Consider the following 21,309-nt stretch of genomic DNA (forward strand, 5'->3'; position numbering starts at 1 on the left):
GGCGAAGGTGTGGCTATTGGGGGAGACTGGAGGCCAACTAGAAAAAAAAAAAAAGTAGTAGTAGTATTACTATATTTTCGTGCCCCAGGTCCTGATGTGGTCAGTGACCTGTGCTCGGGTGGGCTAATCCCCGTATTGGCCAACAGTGCCTAACAGACCTGACCGGACGCCCAAGCGATCAGTGGTGAAGATAAAGGTAAAAGTAATTCAATTAATAAATTTAGTTTCTAAAAATTTATTTACTCGTAAGCATAAAAGTCCATCTTTTTTGTGAAAGTTAAATAGTAAATTCGATGGTGAGATCAATGAAGCATTCAGACAAGACAGAAGTGTGCAGAATGAACTTGGTGGAGGTGTGGTTATATTAGTGAGGAAGTCTCTTTATTTCTCTTGTGGACAATGTAAATTTCTTGAATGTTCATTTGTATGATAAAGCGATATGGTGCGAGATCATTATAAAGAGGAAAAATATACTAATTGGTGCTGTGTGTAGGGCTCCCATTACAAATGAAAAAACCCTTTTATTGAATTACCTAATCAAGTTGTTTCCTATCACATTTTTTTTCAGTTTCCTGACATCAATTTCGGCCGCAGGTTAGTCCTGAGAAATTGCCTTATTATTATTATTAACTTAAAATTAGTGAGTTATGGGACTTGTGTTATACTGAGGATCCTTGGTTATTCTTTACCCCCGCTGAGACGTCACGATAAGAACACAAGATGAGTGAAGATCATCACAGACGGTCCCGTGTTGTGGGTGACGACGACGATGACGAGGACCCTGTGGAGGCCATGATCTCCAAGACGGGGTGCTTAGAGAAACATTATGCTGTCCAGGTAACTATAGTACGCTACACCGAGATTACAGTAAAACTTGTAGTAGAATGCCACAGGTCTCATAGAGCTGGCTGCATCAGGTGCGGGTCCAGGATATTATGAGGGAAGGTTCTGATATTGAGTGAACGGAGGGTAATGCTGGAGGAGATGGTTAGAGCCAGGAGTAATGTATGAGCGCGTTGTGACGACACCGAGTGTCACCTCATTCAAGGCCTCACTGGTGCAGGTTCAGATATAACAACTTAAGGTCAGTTTATAGTATCACACCGGTCTTTAGTGCGATATTAAAAATACGTTTTTCTGATGTTACTTGATGAGTTTCGAACGAATTTGATATTTATTTCAGCCGGAAATTAATAGTTTTTGAGATACCCCCCCCTCCCTCCCTCCCCACTCTACCCATCAATCTTAACGACATTGTATTTTTTTTAGTAAATCGCATAAATAAAAAAACAACAAAACCATACCTGACCTAACTTAACTTAACTATTTTTCTGTTGAAACTGCAATTGACGTAAAATAATCTGTCACAATGTTGGCACAGCTCTTTCCACCTGTTCAGCCGTATCTGGTTATTCTGGTACTGAAAAATAAAATCTCCGCTCCCGACGCACCCACGCATTGTTCATTGGCTAAGACTAAAACATTGCGAAAAACATATTAATAACAGCGAGACAAAGACCGGTTCATGACTTAAATTTCACCGAATTTTATATTCATTTCCACCGGAAATCAAGTGTTTTTCAAATAAATTATATTACCAACCAACCAAGAAAACCTAACCTAACCAGGATTACACCTGTGAACGAATGTAATAATCTTGAAAAATTAATATCTCGGTTATCCTATTTTCCGGTGGATATTTGCAAGATAATAAACAAGAAAATGGAAATAAGTGCACAAAACCTAACAGAACCTGACCTAACCAACCTAACCTTATCTAACTAATACATTTTCCCTCATCTACAAAGTCCTGCCTTCTTTGGAAGGATTCAGTGTCATTGCTAGTGTTAAAGAGGTCATATAACATTAAATATATATTAGCCTTAAAAAAAGTAAAGGCCTTATTCATTCAAACCACAATGAAAAACATAAGAAAAAATTATTTTAGTAATGAAATTCCCACAAGGGCATAAAACAAATCTTTACCTATTGTATTTCCACGCTCACCTGGCCTGTAAGCCCCGCCCCTCTTCTATAAAAATAGCTGATTGGTTCATAGTAAATGTTCTTATAGCTGTCCATTTATTCAAACAAAATATGTTCACAATTAGTAAACAGACTTTACCTGTTATTATCTAAAATAATGTTAAATATCTGGACTATCAAAATGTAAATTATTTCAAGGCATTAGCACATCAAAGAGGATGTTAGAAAATTTTAAATATTTATCATAAAAGGTCAAAGGCAAAGATGAAATTCACTTTTGAATGAAGTCTTTTCATTACTTCTTTGTTTTGTACCAAACATGAAGCAAATAGAAACAGATTATACCAAACATATAGCACAATAGGTAATGAACTACAGTTTGTATGGTTGGATATATCCCAAACCATTTATATAACTGATCAAACTCGATAAAAATACGTGCAGTCCGGGAAGGGGGTAAAACGCTCGGGAAGAGCCACTGGACTTGGCAGAAATTTTGATTGGACGTCAACTGTCAACAGATGTCATCACTGTAGTACTTAACCAACAAAAACATTTCTCACACCCACGAGCAGATTATTAAATACTTTATCCACTAACTTGGCATCTCCCCATCTTAAATGTTGCGTTGTGACAAGATTTAATTACTGTAATAATATGTGCTAAGAAGTGATGTAGAGGTTTAACATTTTCATCCTCTGTCATCAAGTCTCATGAAATTTGGTGCAAATGAACGAAAACCTCGGCCAATGATGGACGAGGTTAGCCGGGATTCCTCAAACCTGGAACTTTCCAATAGCCGGAATTGAAGTTTTCTCACAAAATCAATCCCAAACCTGGAATTTTCCAGAAAATTTTGGCTTTGGGAACAAATTCCGAGGTTGGAAATCAAGAGAATTTTCTGAAAATCCTAAAAAATCTGAAAATATTCTCCAAATTTGCTTTCCAAATTCTGATTATGAGATAATGCGCAGTATTTTAATTGGGTAGGGGATTAGTGGGTCTCATGACCTAAAGGTGTCTTCAATAAAGACGAAAGCTAAAGTATTTTGGGGGGGGAGACCTGACCTGACCTAACTCAGTGTCAGGTGGAGGTAGGGTGGGGGATTAGTGGTCTCATATGACTGACCTGATGGCATGTCAGGTAACCCTTTCTTGGCTGTGGTATTAGTGGGTCTCATGACCTGAAGATGTCTTGAGTAAAGACAAAACCTAAAGTATTTTCAGGGAGATTGTGATAAATATAAGTATAAACGAGCAAAGTTGTATCCCTTCAACGTTACATTACATAACATTTTAAAATGTGGAGTGAAAAAGTAGAAAGGTGTGGGTGATTAGAGAGATGAAGTGGTAACATGCACCGGTGTTGCCAAGCGCTTCTCAACAGCTGATGTTTATCTCTCCTCCAGGCAGTCACACAACAAGACCCTCACTTATTTTGCTGTCTCAATTCCCGTGTGTGTGCGGAGTCGCACACCAGCAGAGTTGAGAGTATGTCAGTGCGACGACAGTCATGTACAAAGTGAACGACAGGTGTTGTTGATTGATTGTCCGCTCTCTGCACATCGTCGTAATAATAATAATAATTAACGGTTTATTGAAAGAGCTTGGCAGCCAGAAGGCTGAAAATATACAGTTACATATTTGGGGAATGGGTTTCGAATTACAAATAATATACAAGTAACATAAGTGATACAAATAAGATATATAATAACTAGATGGGGAAAAGCTCAAACTACAGTGCATTTCAACATAGTGACAGTGCAAGAAGTAGTATTTACTGGGAGTGAATACACTGGTTTATTACAAGTTATTGATAATTTTTACAATGGTTGGGACTGGGCTGTTCTTATAGCGGTCAGTTCGCACGTATGGGCTGGATGCGGTTGTGGTGTCGAACAGCAATTCTTTGGCTGGGGAACTCAGGTGGTAGTAGGAGCCGGTGTCGAGGATGGTGTAGAAGCTTCTTACCAAATTTGCAGATGAGGTCGTGGTGATGGTCAGTGAGAGTCGAAAGGGTCAGTGTGTTGAGCGCTTCTTGATATGTGGAGTATGAAGGGGAGAGAATAATCTTGCATGCCCTCTTTTGCACTTTTTCTAGGTGTTTACGTTGTGTGGCATTTAGGGAGGAAGACCAGGTGGGGGAGGCATAGGTGAGCTTGGGAAGTATGAATGTTGTGTAAACACTGAGGAGCTCGGGTGCAGGAACTCCGAGGGACTTGAGTCGGCGGAGGAGGTGGAGACGGAAACTGGAGGATTTGACAACTTCACTGACGTGTGGTTTCCAATTTAGTTTGTTGTCTATGGTGACGCCGAGGAGCTTCGTGGAATCTACAACCTGGAGTGTGTTCGGACCTAAAGTAATGGAAGGAGGTGGGACAATGTCGGAGGAGAGGTTGATGTGCATAACCATGGTCTTGGTATGGTTGATGGTGACATGGTTGTTGGTGGCCCAGTTTTGGAGACTGTTCAATAAATCCTGAAGGGCGGTATAGTTGGGAGCAGAATTGTTGACGCTGATCCCAATGGTGGAGTCGTCGACATATTTCCAGCGAGCAGGGGTTTCTCTTAGGGCATCATTGATGAGCATAAGGAAGCAGAGTGGTCCCATCTTGGTGCCTTGGGGGACGCCACAGGTGAGTGACTGAAAGGTGGAGACAGCCCCTCGGAAGCGTACAGCTTGGCGTCGGTCACTGAGGAAGTCTGTAATCCATGGTATAAGACTTCTCCGAAGCCCAAGGTCAATAGCTTTGTTGATGATTATATTGTGGTCGACTAGGTCGAATGCTTTAGTAAAACCAATGAAGGCGACAGCTACAGACGTTTTTCGTTTCTCGAGATGGCGGTATATGTAATCGAGAAAGCTGACAAGACAGTGAGTGGTGGTGGAAGTTTTCATATGCCAAATTGCTGAGGGTCTACGACTCCTGCAATATCAGCATAAGCCCAGTCGAACACAAAACTTTCACAGATTAGGCTGGGTATTGGGGTGATTGCAATAGGTCGTAGCTGATTTAAGGATTGTGGGCTGGTTGACTTGGGCACTGGTGATACATAAGAGGTCTTCCAGTCAGCTGGGCATCTGGCTTGACTGAGAGAAGCATTGATGATGGAGCATAGGGGTTTAGCAAGCTCCGGGGAGAACTCCTTGAAAAGTTTCATTGGTAAGTCAATGGGGGTGGTAGAGCGTTTTAATTTTAGTTTGTCCAGGCGTTTTGCTACTTCAAATTCTTCTACTAAGTCAGTGGGAAGGGGGGCTGGTAGGTAAGCAGGGAGAGTGGTTGTGTCAAGCCGGGGGAGCGTCTGGCATATAGTACGAAATGGTTATTTGTTTGCTCAGCTGCGTCAACATTAGTGAGATGGCTAAGGAAGGGGAGGGGGTGTGTCTTATTGTTTAGTCCACAGAGTTCTTTAAGCTTACCATACCATTGACTGATGTTGGTCTGCTTCAGGTGTTGTAATTTGGTTGGGTAGTGGGACTTCTTTGCAGTGCGTATTTCGCGGATGACTCGGTTGCGAAGGGACCTGTAGCGGATGTGGTCATTGAGATGAAAGGCTCTGTCTCTCTGTTGCATAAGTCTTTTGATCCGAGGTGTGATCCAGGGCAAGTCAGCTGGGTGAGATCTGACGGACTTCTCGGGGAAGAAGTGGTGGTGAGCTTCCGTGGTGGTGTTGGTATAATTTATCCATTTGGTTTCCACGTCATCCACGCTAAGTACTTCAGTCCAGGGATGGTGAACTATCCACTGCCCGAAGAGGCGCACTGCAGAGTCAGTAATCGGCCTGTAGGTCTTGATGTAGGGTCTCTGTACTTGAGTGGGAGTGGCAGCTGGGGACCAGAGCACTGATAAGTGTGTGCTACACCCGATAGGAGGCATTGGTTGAGGTGGTTGGTACTGGTCCGCTAAGTCAGTTAAGATAAGGTCAAGGGTATTTTGACCGTGTGTGGGGAAGGTCACAACTTGTGATAGTGATAGCTGGTCCTGGATATCAGTGGTGTCAATTTCATTATAATCCCCACATAATACTAACTTGGCACATGGGTACCTAACTCTGAGGTGGTCTGAGGTGGTAATGAGATGATTGATAAGAGTGTCTCTGGTGGGTGAGAAAGGCAGATGGTATGCCACACAGATTATGATGGAAGCAGTGTGGCGAGGGTGGGCCTGTGGCACAACACGTACCCATAATGCTTCCACATCTGCTGGGACTTAAACATCCAGGCGTGGCGGGCGTAGGTCATCTTGACAGAAGAGGGCAACGCCCCCTCCGCGTCTATGTGAACGAAGGCGATGAAAGAGTTGATATCCCTCAATATGACACGTTTCAGGCACAATTTGCCAAGCCTCACATATGGCAACGACGCTCGCGGCGGCTGACCTGACTGTAGTTGCCAGCTCGTCAAACTTGTTAGCTAGGGAAGTGACGTTGGATAGCAGTAGAGACGGGAGATCATACCATATCCGTGGAACTTCAGTGTAGTGGTACGGTCTGTCAGGGGGGGGTTTCTCCGGTTTCCTAGTGGAGGTTACGGTTCTGATGGGCTTATGTGTATGACGGCCTTGTCTACGGCTACGCGCGTGGAATATGTTCAGTGACTTGAGTCGCGCGATAACACTGCCATCAGGATAACCATTCCCACGCTTTAGATGGTACAGAGTGCGTCGGGAGTATGTGATTGGTGGCCATCTGTTGATATCTGTTGTGGGCAGACGGAAGTGTTTGTCACTGACTTTCTCCAGTATCAGTGAACTCTTAAATGAAAATATATATGTGCCTGAATTATGTACATGAGGTACTAGGAATCTATAGTTAAGTTTAAAATTGTCCCTGACATGTTGTGTTTGGATTTAAAATATTTTGCTGGACAAATGTATTTTGAATTCGATTAACATATTTACCGTGTACTGTATTTATACTTTTGTCAATAAACTACTGTGTGTGTGTGTGTGTGTGTGTGTGTGGAACACACCTCAACATCACATCACATGCACACACCCTCCAACACCACCAACACATCCCAGCCTCTTATGGTGTATTTTTTATAATTCATAATACTGTATAAAATATTAAATACCGTACTGCTATAGAAAATACAATATATAATTAATCAGTAATTTGCCTAAAAATTAAGTGACAAACCGAATAATAAGGTAAAAATACTGTGATAGATAGTTGGTTACATAAATAGTGGGTTATATAGATAGATAATTGGTTACATAAATAGTGGGTTATATAGATAGATAGTTGGTTACATAGATACTGTAGTTGGTTACATACTGTATAGAGTTGCTTTATCTTCTTGTCCCAGAAGGGAAAAGTGGGAGACATAATTGTCCTGTATTTGAGTGGCTTCTTTGTCAAGGTCATATTACAGTATTTTGTAATGCAAACTTTTATGATGTACTGTACTAGAGTTTACTTATTACAGCACATGGAACAGTCATGTCTACCTTATATAATCAAAGACACAAGTTGTACCTTTTAAGCTTAACTGTGTGTAGCAGCTGTACTTAAGAAGATTATTACATATTGTACTTTTCTTTTATTCCAGTTCTGCATGGCTGACCACAAGGACTGGCGCAAGTGTCAAGCTGAAGTGAAGGATTTCCAGTCGTGCATTACTGACTATAACAGAAATAAACATAAAGACTAAGGGTTATATTACTGTAGTGAAGAACAAATATTATTACCTCTTTTAATCACAGTGTATAGTACTGGAACCGCTAGTAATTTTTACTCTTAAGTCCTGTAAACCATCATTAAATAAAGGTGTGATGGAAGTTATACTGTCACGTTTGTTAGAAAAACAATAAAAGTTCTCTGCAGAAATATTGCTTTTGTGTTTATTGTATTTCTAAAACTAGGAAGATTACCACCTTGAAGAGAACTTAACTCTGAAGACCACCAACAGTTATGGTTATGTCAGACACAGATGTACCTTTCTGGTCCCGCCAGTCCTTCATGACAGTAACTCCCGCCATCGCTTGTTTCCTGGCTGGCATTATTATTGGCCGCAAGTTGAGCAACACCATGCGGAGAGTGGCATCTCTTGCATCAGTGGGACCCACTAAATTGGCACTAGTAGTAAGAGCTGACTTGAAAATGGGCAAAGGTTGGTGTTTTGTTTAAATTCTTTATAACTTGAGCATTAATGAGACAGCTCATGTACAGTCAGTCATTTATACTGTATTTACACTGAAGAATTTTTATTGTGAGTGACTCATGATGTTTGTCTAGCGTCACAGTAAAACTGATCAAACTTAAAACATCATTTATGTTTCAGGAAAAGTAGCTGCACAATGCAGCCATGGCACCTTAGCAGCCTACAAACAAATCCAGAAAAGTAACCCTCGTGTGTTGCAGGCATGGGAGGATGCAGGCCAGCCTAAAATAGTGGTCAGTGCCAAAGACTTGGACCACTTCAATACATTAATGGAGGTTTGTATTATTGAATGATAAACAGTATACAGTACAGCAGTATTAATCAGTTGTATATAATTAAGAGTTCCTCCGCACAGCCTCTAGTCCCTCCACGCAGTCTCCAGTCCCTCCACACAGTCTCCAGTCCCTCCACACAGTCTCCAGTCCCTCCACACGGTCTCCAGCCCCTCCACACGGTCTCCAGCCCCTCCACACGGTCTCCAGTCCCTCCACACAGTCTCCAGTCCCTCCACACAGTCTCCAGAGCCTCCACACAGTCTCCAGAGCCTCCACACAGTCTCCAATCCCTCCACACAGTGTACAGTCCCTCTACACAGTCTCTAGTTCCTCCACACAGTCTCTAGTTCCTCCACACAGTCTCCAGCCCCTCCACACAGTCTCTAGTTCCTCCACACGGTCTCCAGTCCCTCCACACACTCTCCAGTCCCTCCACACAGTCTCTAGTTCCTCCACGTCTCCAGTCCCTACACAGTCTCTAGTTCCTCCACACACACACTCCAGTCCCTCTACAGTTTCCTGTTCGTTCCACATAGCCTCTAGTCCCTCCACACTGAAAAAGGTTGTTTATAGTAACAAAATTATCAGGGTTTTACTTTATTACCGCAAAAATATTATTTTGTATGGGTAAGATAGTTCCAGTAAATGTCATAACATACGTATTCTTTTGGTTTCAATGTCTTTAAATATGACTGTTATTTCCAGAAGGGGTTCTGGAGTGACTCAGTCTCCACTGATTCTAAATACAGTATGTTTAGTCCGTGGTTCTTCTTGTGTGTTGTTACAGATGGCAGCAGTAGCAGGAGTACCAACAGCAACTGTACAGGATGCTGGAAGAACTCAAGTAGTTATTGGTTCACAGACAGTCTTGGCTGTTGGACCAGCACCTATAGCAGATGTTGATAAGATTACTGGTAACCTAAGACTTCTATAAACCTTGTGTGACCACTTTATTTATTTATTTTTTCATAGATTTAGGATGTTCTATGAATTCATACATATTAAATTTTTCTTCAGTGTAAATATGCAAACTAAAATAATGAAATACTTTTTATTGAAAAAATCATTGACAAAGCTTTGAATCTCCAAATATTGTAAGCATGAATCCTTTGTTTAAATATGTAGGAGACAAACACTTCTTGGCATTATAATTAGTATTCCTGGTGCAATATGATGATCATAAAACAAACACTAGCAGTGCATTAATCCCTCCGCAGTTTCACAGTTTCCTCTGTCTTGCCATCCTTGGTGATGGTGTGAATAAGGATACCATCGCCGGTGTTAATGTCACGCTCAGCCGCAGAAACAAAGGCATCGTGAATTAGTTGCCGAGCAAGTTCCTGAAAATTTTATCAAGTGAACAAACAATGCAATGTAGATGTGCACCACACAAAATACTATTATTCAAAAACTTTTGTCTCAATAATCTGGTCACTCAATAAAGATCACACCACTCATGGACATTACTTAGAAGAGCATTATTACAAAATGTCCTAAAAAATGTACAGTACTAAATTAAGACAAAGGACTTACTTAATTAATTAAACCCCTTAAATTTCAATTCTGAGAAAAAAGTATATTTTGGTCAAAAATTTTGTAAGGCATTATTCTTACGTTTTTGGCCCAAAATTAGATTTTGCTGAAAATCACAAGTAGTAATTAGTTGGTCAAAAATTTTGTAAGGCATTAGACTTACGTTATTTTGGCCCTAAAATTAGATTTTGCTGAAAGTACTTAATTAGTTAAACCCCTTAAATTTCAATTCTGAGAAAAAAGTATATTTTGGTCAAAAATTTTGTAAGGCATTAGACTTACGTTTTTGGCCCAAAATTAGATTTTGCTGAAAATCACAGTGTGGGTACTCCTGAGCTTGTTAATTATTCATATGTGGTCAACAATTCGATTGCAGAGTAATTAGTGGCTAATTAAGTACTTTCAGAATAACACACAAACCCTAAATTACACCTTGGAAACCCATAGTTGATGAGTAATTAGCATTGAAAAATGTCCCTAAAATCTTTCAAGGGTCACTTTGGCCACTAATTACTCTGCAATCGAACTGTTGACCACATATGAATAATCAACAAGCTCAGGAGTACCCACACTGTGATTTTCAGCAAAATCTAATTTTGGGCCAAAAACGTAAGTCTAATGCCTTACAAAATTTTTGACCAAAACATACTTTTTTCTCAGAATTGAAATTTAAGGGGTTTAACTAATTAAGTACTTTTAGAATAACACACAAACCCTAAATTACACCTTAGAAACCCATAGTTGATGAGTAATTAGCATTGAAAAATGTCCTTAAAATTTTTCAAGGGTCATATTGGCCACTAATTACTCAGCAATCGAATTGGTGACCACATATGAATAATCAACAAGCTCAGGAGTACCCACACTGTGATTTTCAGCAAAATCTAATTTTGGGCCAAAAACGTAAGTCTAATGCCTTACAAAATTTTTGACCAAAATATACTTTTTTCTCAGAATTGAAATTTAAGGGGTTTAACTAATTAAGTACTTTCAGAATAACACACAAACCCTAAATTACAAAAACGTAAGTCTAATGCCTTACAAAATTTTTGACCAAAATATACTTTTTTCTCAGAATTGAAATTTAAGGGGTTTAACTAATTAAGTACTTTCAGAATAACACACAAACCCTAAATTACACCTTGGAAACCCATAGTTGATGAGTAATTAGCATTGAAAAATGTCTGAAAAATCTTTCAAGGGTCATTTTGGCCACTAATTACTCTGCAATCGAACTGTTGACCACATATGAATAATCAACAAGCTCAGGAGTACCCACACTGTGATTTTCAGCAAAATCTAATTTTGGGCCAAAAACGTAAGTCTAATGCCTTACAAAATTTTTGACCAAAACATACTTTCTTCTCAGAATTGAAATTTAAGGGGTTTAACTAATTAAGTACTTTCAGAATAACACACAAACCCTAAATTACACCTTGGAAACCCATAGTTGATGAGTAATTAGCATTGAAAATTGTCTGAAAAATCTTTCAAGGGTCACTTTGGCCACTAATTACTCTGCAATCGAACTGTTGACCACATATGAATAATCAACAAGCTCAGGAGTACCCACACTGTGATTTTCAGCAAAATCTAATTTTGGGCCAAAAACGTAAGTCTAATGCCTTACAAAATTTTTGACCAAAACATACTTTTTTCTCAGAATTGAAATTTAAGGGGTTTAACTAATTAAGTACTTTTAGAATAACACACAAACCCTAAATTACACCTTAGAAACCCATAGTTGATGAGTAATTAGCATTGAAAAATGTCCTTAAAATTTTTCAAGGGTCATATTGGCCACTAATTACTCAGCAATCGAATTGGTGACCACATATGAATAATCAACAAGCTCAGGAGTACCCACACTGTGATTTTCAGCAAAATCTAATTTTGGGCCAAAAACGTAAGTCTAATGCCTTACAAAATTTTTGACCAAAATATACTTTTTTCTCAGAATTGAAATTTAAGGGGTTTAACTAATTAAGTACTTTCAGAATAACACACAAACCCTAAATCACACCTTGGAAACCCATAGTTGATGAGTAATTAGCATTGAAAAATGTCTGTAAAATCTTTCAAGGGTCATTTTGGCCACTAATTACTCTGCAATCGAATCGTGGACCACATGAATAATCAACAAGCTCAGGAGTACCCAACTGTGATTTTCAGCAAAATCTAATTTTTGGGCCAAAAATGTAAGTCTAATGCCTTACAAAATTTTTGGCCAAAATATACTTTTTTCTCAGAATTGAAATTTAAGGGGTTTAACTAATTAAGTACTTTCAGAATAACACACAAACCCTAAATCACACCTTGGAAACCCATAGTTGATGAGTAATTAGCATTGAAAAATGTCCAGTAAAATCTTTCAAGGGTCATTTTGGCCACTAATTACTCTGCAATCGAATCGTGGACCACATATGATAATCAGCAAGCTCAGGAGTACCCATACTGTGATTTTCAGCAAAATCTAATTTTGGCCAAAAACCACCAAAACGTAAGTCTAATGCCTTACAAAATTTTTGACCAAAATATACTTTTTTCTCAGAATTGAAATTTAAGGGGTTTAACTAATTAAGTACTTTCAGAATAACACACAAACCCTAAATTACACCTTGGAAACCCATAGTTGATGAGTAATTAGCATTGAAAAATGTCTGAAAAATCTTTCAAGGGTCATTTTGGCCACTAATTACTCTGCAATCGAATGTTGACCACATATGAATAATCAACAAGCTCAGGAGTACCCACACTGTGATTTTCAGCAAAATCTAATTTTGGGCCAAAAACGTAAGTCTAATGCCTTACAAAATTTTTGACCAAAATATACTTTTTTCTCAGAATTGAAATTTAAGGGGTTTAACTAATTAAGTACTTTCAGAATAACACACAAACCCTAAATTACACCTTGGAAACCCATAGTTGATGAGTAATTAGCATTGAAAATTGTCTGAAAAATCTTTCAAGGGTCACTTTGGCCACTAATTACTCTGCAATCGAACTGTTGACCACATATGAATAATCAACAAGCTCAGGAGTACCCACACTGTGATTTTCAGCAAAATCTAATTTTGGGCCAAAAACGTAAGTCTAATTAATGCCTTACAAAATTTTTGACCAAAATATACTTTTTTCTCAGAATTGAAATTTAAGGGGTTTAACTAATTAAGTACTTTCAGAATAACACACAAACCCTAAATTACACCTTGGAAACCCATAGTTGATGAGTAATTAGCAGTGAAAAATGTCAGTAAAATCTTTCAAGGGTCATTTTGGCCACTAATTACTCTGCAGTCGAATCGTGGACCATATATTCATAATCAGAACAGTAACCTACCCACCTAAAACCAAATGTCCTCTTACACCACCAATGATGAGATACCACTGGTATTATTAACTGATGCTTTCTCAACATAAAACTAAATACTATAGCTCTATGGTTTTTAAATATTGCACTGCACCTTAGTCATTTTGGGAGGTTGAACATCCAGCATGTTTAGTCCTCCAATCTGGTTGTCTAACAGGGGTTGAATCTGTGACACTGATGCACCAGTGGCACTGAACGTCAGTTTTTCCATGTGTCCAACAGGGTCGTAATGGTACACCACACCCTTACCTGAACAACAATAAAAAAAATTCATATGTTAAGTAAAAATAAGTCTTAGATCTAACCAAAACCAGACCCCATACAGAACCTTAAAAAAAACTTTGCCAAATATTGAACTGATTTATGGTATTATACCCACTACTCGTACTACTGCCCACAGCAGCCATGTAATAATGATAATGTTCTCCTTTTACAAGTACTGTAAGTCTGACAGTGTTTGTAAGTGTAACTAGTGATCCAAAGTAGCAGTATTCATTCATTACACTTTATGAGTACAGTACCTGTACAGGAATGATGTCTTAGGCAAATAACGTTTATTGAAGGTGTGAAGCTGGTGTTGTATAAATATATATTTACAGTACATCACAGAGACAATTCTCTTCAAGCTCTACATATTGTTTATTTTCTCTTGCAATCATAAAATATTTTCTGGTGAAGATTTAGAACCAAACCACCTTACCAATTACAATGCAACATTATGACATGCTCATTGTTAATAGTGAACAACATTAGGTATCCTGAATACTTCTCAGTTTAAGTGATTGGTTAACTCACTCAACAATCAATTATTTATTACTCTTCAGTGATTGTTTTGGTATATTTGTGTAAAATTAAGCCCCCATCTTTATGAAACTCAATAATCCTTCACTCAATTTCATAATCACATAAAGAACTCCAAATAGTGAATAAATAGAGTAACCTGGAACAGAATACAAAAGACAAGCTGGACAAATGTGGTTTTGTTTAACTCAGCCCACCTCCTGGGGGTTCCGCGAGCTAACTCAAGTGCACGAAGAAAAGTTTACTCCCTTTATATTTTTTAGATTATAGTACAGTAATTTTTTTCCCACATTCTGCATGTGGGATTGTGTGTGCATGTAACTGAGTAACAAAAAAAGTGTAGAGTATCACAAGCATCTCCCAAAAATTTGAAGTTGAAAAATATATATATTTTTTTAAATAAACATACTTCTTATTTACTTCTCGGTGCCTGTATATTTTTCTTAATAAAATACTGTACTGCACTGCACTGTACAATGATTCAAGCAATTCTAGTAAAAGTTTCAGCCTCTTATGTTTAAGGGAAGTGGCTGCAAATTTGTTTCAAACTTAAGGAGTGAGGCTCCGTGACTGGATGACTAAAGATTGGCCATTAGGTAATGAACAGTTGGAAAATGCATGACAAATATTTCGTTATCAGATAGCGAGCGGTTGGAAATTTCCCAACATGGCGTGGAAGCAAGAAGGTTATTATGCAGTTGTACACCACTCTGAGGACAAGAAAACACAAGCAACACTAAGGTCTGCCTTACCCTCTTCATCAATGCCTGCCAGTATATTGGAGACATAATATGGGAAAAATCTCCTCCAATAAAGCATCGTTGACAACAGCTGGGCAACGGCTGTGGTTGACATTTGGTCATGGTGTTCATGAGAGTACATCTGGAAAGTTCAGATTCATTATTACAGTACACAAGCTCTTTTTTTTATACTGGCCAGATTAAAAGTAACCAAAGATAAAGTTCCTTAGTGTCCATAACTGAGACATCTAAGCTACACTAAAGATAACCAGTTCCTAACCAAAGTGTGTTGCTACACTAATGAACATTTTGCCCAAAACATGTTATTGACAAGAAGAAAAGAAGCACAGGGTTTTGACTGTTATTGCGGCCTGTGCTTCATTTTTTCTTGTTGATCACATGTTTCAGGTAAAATGTACGTTGGTGTGGCCAGACCCTAACATAAAATAAATGAGAAATCAAAGCTACACGAAAGATAGCCAGGTCATTACCTTTATCATTTAAGGAGCCTTGATGTGGTGGTTATGAATTAGTATCACACACAAAAATAATAACTTAATAATACTATAAGCATAATTCATCTGCTCTGAGATACCTTAACACACACATAGAGCTACACTCCTGGAGCTTGTACACCAGCCCCACCTCTCCATCCTTGACTGGTTGTGCAAATAAATGTGTGGCTCATGGAATTGAAAATTCAAATCATCATACAGTAAGTTTCTGATAAAGATTTTCTCACACCTTCCATATACATTATTATGTTTTCTAAAACTACAGTGATTATGATCTTTAACTTTACACTAACACAATTTTTTTTTTCAAGAGTAACTTGTCAACAATACCGTACTGTTAACATAACCAAGATATATGAAAGTCACCAAACTATAATTAATTAGTGTGATCTACAGTATGGCATATCCCTCACTAACTGCTATGGATATGAGAGTACAGTACAGACACTACCCGGGTTACTGATGGGTTACGTTCCTGGAGGCTATCCACATGCCAAATTTTCCATAAGCCGGAAGTGACCCCTCCATAGGTAATCATTGAGCACACAAAGTACACATAATGTAGTACAGGTTGGACCTCACTAATCCGGGAAGTTTGGTACCAGACTGGTTCCAGGTTAGCGAAAATTCCAAACCATGGAGGCTGGGGTTAAAAAAGGGCAAAATAATGCATAAAATGTATTACACTGGTACCAATACAACTTACATCAGTATAAATCTAGCCCAGATTTACTGGACCCCTATGACAAAGTGTTGGCACAAGTTTACTGTACTGTGACACAGAAATAAGTAGATTAGCAGAAAAAGCAGAGAGAAATTTGTATATTATAGGCCTACTGGCCAAGCAGCAGTCTTGGAAACTAACGACAGCCAGATTCAAACACCGTCCCAAACCATTGAAGCTGCCGGACAATCAGGTCCAAGATTAGCGGGGTTCAACCTGTACTGTACGTATATACCAATACCATACTGTACAGGTATGAGACCTTTTATCAAGCATGCGTAGGACTTGGGGGGTTACCAGATAGTGACAATGGAATTTGAAGTGCCAACCTAAAATGTACAAAATGCAAGTAACCCTCTGTAACTGCCTGTGAAAACTTTGTTCAGATCACTTGATTCACCCCTAAAAGTTGCTTTAACCCTTCAAAGGCAGCAGACATCATGATATGTTTGAGAGAAAAATATGTAAAGGACAGTGGCCATCAAATGAGGACTTTGGTGAACTGACATGTCAATCAACCATGGGGAAATGAGAATCTTGTCTTGACAATTTGCCCAGGCGATTCTGTGTAATGTTAACCAAGCGAGCAAGGCTGTGGTGTCACTTCCTCAGCCAATGAGAGCCCAAAATGTGATGGTGTGTGCGGTCACCGATGACCACTTGACAAATCTCCTAATGGTCCAGTTGCAGCCAGAATGTGTTAACAACTTCAATCCAGAGGAAGCCATCAACAGATTTTAACAACTGGGGCCTGCCGTGTTGATGGCTACAATCACACAGATGGCTGCAGCACAGAGGACGTGCTGGACAGTATCGATGAATTGGACGAGGAGCACACAGTATACAGAAACTTATTGACCAATTCCAGTGAAGAAGAAAGCCCTCAGTTACTTGCAGTTACATATGCATACAGTGCAATAGTTTTTTAAGAGGATCTAAAATTTGTTATAAATTTCAGCTAATGATATAAAGTAAAAAAGGAAACAAATTATCCATATTATAATACTGTACAGTAATATGTTTTGAATGCCAGTGTTTGCAATTTCAATATAATTTACCTTTTGTTATCAAGTTAAATAAAGTGTAAAAGTAAACAACTTTATATGTATGTAATTAACCCAAATTTATATAAATGTCTTCTAAAATTTTGGAAGGGTTAACAAGCTTTGGGAAGGGCTAGTAACTATTCAATTCCACTAGCCCGGCTGGTTACCTGAAAAAAGGGCAAATTTCTACCCGTTTATGATAATTAATTATTTATTTTAACTATTTCTGAATTTTCTGTATGTAGGATTGTGTGTATGTAACTGAGTAAAAAAGAATGAAGATTAGGTATGTACAGTAGATCTACCCAAAACTAAGAGTTAAATATACAGTACTTTATACCTTATGATAATTACCGGCATTTCTTTTATAATACTATTACCTGTATTGTTTTATGGTGGTAATTTTTTAGTGTGAATGTAACTAAATAAAAAAAAATGAAGAAAATTACATACGTACAGTACAGTATACCTACCCAAAATTATGAGTTAGATAATAACCATAACCTACAGCTCACAGGTGGGGTATGGGTGGAAATATACTCACTAAGTCCAGGAATTACTCGGTGCCCAAATTAAATAGGACTTATGGGAGAGTATCTGTAGTCACAAATCCGTAACCTGAGTCATCAGTAACCTGGAAAGTGTCTATATAAGACGAACTCAATGCTCACTCTCGTACTGTGCAGTGACAGTGGCAGACACACGGTAAGGAGGGGGAAGTACGGTTACTTTTTAACTACCACTGCCTACAGGTTACAGTTCACCAACCTCAAGTTCTTCCTAACCATTAGTGCATTTTTACAGATTTGTTTTCTTTTTATAAATATTAAGGCGTGAACATAAGAGCAAATTAATACTTTTAAATTTTAGCTTACCATATCGAGGTTTATAAAATAAAGATGAATCTCTTACTAACTCTTCTGTTACCGACTCGTATCTTACCGTAAGTCTGGCCTGTAACACCTTATTGAGGGTGAGCACATCGGCCCAGCAACCTGACGAGGCCATCATGGTCGTGGGGGTCAACCCGAACACTTTCCCCTGGTCACGCGAAAATATGTTGAAGCCCCGAGACAATCGGGTGTCGCTGGCTATCATCACAAAGTCGTCACCGGCGATGGCCACAGATGTGCTATTGATAACAAAATTGATCATGAATACAACTACCAAATAAAAAGTTAACATTGAGTACAAACAATGAAGGTGTTCTATAGCAAATATAAGCTAAATCTATCCAATATATATACGAGTACAGAAAGCAAATCAGAGAAACACACAAAAATGACACTACACAGTTCACTTCTATAACAGCAAATTTTACAGCAACAGCAGAAAGGTCACTGGTTATATAACAGTGACACATTTGGTTCTCAGCATTGCATACCGGGTTTAATCCCTCAGTCAGCTGTAAGAAAGACATTATCCAGTGTAACCAAACATTGCACCTACTGTATTTGGAAGTTATTCAAAACACATAAAAAAACCATCAGAAAAACAATTTCCACTTAACTTAACCTAACCTACCCAACCCAACCTAAACTTAAAATCCTAAAATTCGCTGGAAGACCGAAATGATGATAATTCCACCAAAAGTACATAAAAGCTATTCTAGAAATAAATATCTGGTAAGTATTGAAAATTTTCCCATTATGGCATAAAACAGTAAATTTTCATTTGTTGCCAATAAACGAAATCGAAGTGGAAACTGTTTTTTTATGGTTTTGATTTGTTATGAAAGAATTTAACCTTCATTTCTGACGCAAATCAATACTTTCTGACATTAGCCCCCTCCTATCTCAAAATATAGAGATTTGCTATAAAAAGTCAAGGTAAAAAGTGTTCAAACACATAATAAAAAAATATCCGGAAAACAGTTTTCAACCAAACCTAACTTAATCCAGCCTAACCGGGAGAGCTCCACAGTACTGCCACATATGAACGTGCATAATAAAATGTTAAATATCTCTCTTACATGTAATTAGTGCCAGAAATACCATTGAAGTGTCTTAGAATTGTTAAATTGCTGATTGCAACTATAAATTAGAGATTCCTTTTTTGTAACAAGTGAAATAATTCTCATAAAATGAATCTGGATAACACCCCATTTGGAAGTTCGTCTGTTTAGTGAGATACGTTACTTACGTAACCTAACCTGATCATTTAACTAAGTTGGTAAAAATATAATAAAACAGATGATCATCCAAGTACAATGACACCCGTCCCTGTGCTTCTCACCCGCCATTGTCAGCGTAAGGGTAGAAATGGTGCTTCCTGGGGTCTCGCATGTAGTCTGGGCTGCTCATTACCTCCAAGGACATGCTTAACACTTCTTTAGTCTCTTAATTCACTTGGTATGAAACAAGTCTGTGGCAGAGTCACTCGCCGCTCTTCCTCTAATGATACACACCAAGTAATGCTGTGAAACGACCACGAACAAAACTGGCTACTCATTTATTATATTTTCAGTTAATATTAAATAATAAAATATAAAACCCTAACTAATAAATTATTAGTTAATTTATTAAGGTCATCTACGTCATAATATAATACTGATAATGATTGATAATTGTTTTACATGTTACTTCTGAGGTATTTTATTAACATTAATGACCTAGCTATGGTGACCACAGACTCTCGACTTATTGTCACTCTTGTACAATACATTAATAGTCAAAGAGTTTGTATACAAATTAAGTAATGAGTATTTGTTAATGAAAAAAGTTATGCTGGCTAAAGATATTAAACATTTACAACTACTGCATTCAGTAAATATTTTGAGTATACCTGTACAGTATCTAGAGAAGCTAAAGTTATCATTATTAAAAACTGTGATAGAAAATACCAAGACGGTTTTACATATGTTTATATCCAAAATTTATCACATCTTTATAGTTGTAACTAATATTATTATTCAGAATATATAATGCCTAATAGTAGACTTGGTAAGAGCTAAAAAAAAAAAGGGTAATCACTGCATTTCATAGTGCAAAGGTCCCACTTGGCATAGGTGTTGCATGGGACAAGAGGAAAAATATTATCCAGACACTTTGTTTCTATGCATAGAACCCACTAATTAGCATAACTTATGCAAACTAGCACCGAAAGAAGGCAAATTCTAAATTTTAAACCATTTCACCTCGAAACGTGATTACTTTTTTTTTTTTACTTTACTTTTATCCTCTTTACCAGTGTTCGGCGCATTAGCCGTTTGGTTAGTTGAACCTGGCTAACTTTATGGTCAGGGCCTCTGGCTGCCATCTTGAATGTATGCTTACTTTTTTTATCATATTCGCCACTTATTAGCTTACTAGCTGTTTGAGCAGTTTATCCAGTGTTAGTACAGGAAGAAACCTGTGGTGTTTGGTAGTGAGGGTCACACTGGATAACACCCTTCTCACGTGTGTCCTGGCCGAGGATCGAACCCTTGACACATTGGGGAGAGCTATGCGTGTTACCACTGTACCACCAACTGTGCGAGTCACACAGGAGTCCCAAGTGCTTCCCCGTCTGGAGTACTGTCACCCTGACTGGTCCTCAAGATATGCTAGGGACTGTCAGTAAATTGAAAATGTCCAAAAGAGGGCCATCAGGCTGGTGCCTGCACTCCGGCACCTCAGTTATTCAGAGAGGTTAGAGCACCTGCAACTGCCTAGCTTATACTACAGATGGGTGAGGGGTGACCTAAATGAGGTGTATAAACATCTCAAAGGGCACTACTCAGTTGAGTGTCCTTACCTGGAGCTGGCAGACGCTCGCTCCACAAGGGGTCACAGCTCAAAGTTGAAGAAGCCGCAGGTCCAGAAAACTGCGATGGCAAACTTTTTCGGAGTGAGAGATGTGAACTCTTGGAACAGTCTGCCAGAGTGTTGTGATGGCACCGAGTGTAAGCTTGTAGCCTACTGTATGTGGCCAGTTGTCAATTCTCTTAGTATGGGCACACAAACGTACGTACATGAAGATATCTCACACTCAGGAATGAGGTAGAATAGAAACTCACAATGCGCTTTCTGTATATATATTGTTGTACAGCGCAGTGCTTAGGAGTGACTAGGTGAGGAGAAACTTGCTCAGAGGTCCTGTAGGGCGAGGAGGTTTCTGAGGAAGCTGAGTGGTGAGGATCTGTGAGAGATGTTGCTGGTCCGGTAGCCGAGTG

The 21,309-nt window shown here is 38.6% G+C and overlaps 2 protein-coding genes across 2 annotated transcripts; one reads left to right on the forward strand and one right to left on the reverse strand.

The window, feature by feature from the left end:
- The first annotated feature begins 724 nt into the window (after positions 1 to 724).
- Positions 725 to 9,893, forward strand: LOC121880479 (peptidyl-tRNA hydrolase 2, mitochondrial-like). Its single transcript, XM_042387682.1, has 4 exons — positions 725 to 846; positions 7,541 to 8,101; positions 8,273 to 8,427; positions 9,215 to 9,893. The coding sequence occupies exons 2-4, from the start codon at positions 7,903 to 7,905 to the stop codon at positions 9,359 to 9,361; spliced, it is 501 nt and encodes a 166-aa protein (XP_042243616.1). The 5' UTR covers positions 725 to 846; positions 7,541 to 7,902; the 3' UTR covers positions 9,362 to 9,893.
- LOC121880478 (proteasome subunit beta type-1-like) lies at positions 9,465 to 19,577 on the reverse strand. The gene is made up of 5 exons (XM_042387681.1): positions 19,392 to 19,577; positions 18,099 to 18,288; positions 14,884 to 15,013; positions 13,425 to 13,579; positions 9,465 to 9,767 (listed from the first exon to the last, which is right to left on the reverse strand). The coding sequence occupies exons 1-5, from the start codon at positions 19,472 to 19,474 to the stop codon at positions 9,630 to 9,632; spliced, it is 696 nt and encodes a 231-aa protein (XP_042243615.1). The 5' UTR covers positions 19,475 to 19,577; the 3' UTR covers positions 9,465 to 9,629.
- Positions 19,578 to 21,309: the final 1,732 nt, after the last annotated feature.

Source organism: Homarus americanus, unplaced genomic scaffold (genome assembly GCF_018991925.1).
Source record: "Homarus americanus isolate GMGI-L3 unplaced genomic scaffold, GMGI_Hamer_2.0 scaffold15794, whole genome shotgun sequence".
Lineage (NCBI taxonomy): Eukaryota > Metazoa > Arthropoda > Malacostraca > Decapoda > Nephropidae > Homarus > Homarus americanus.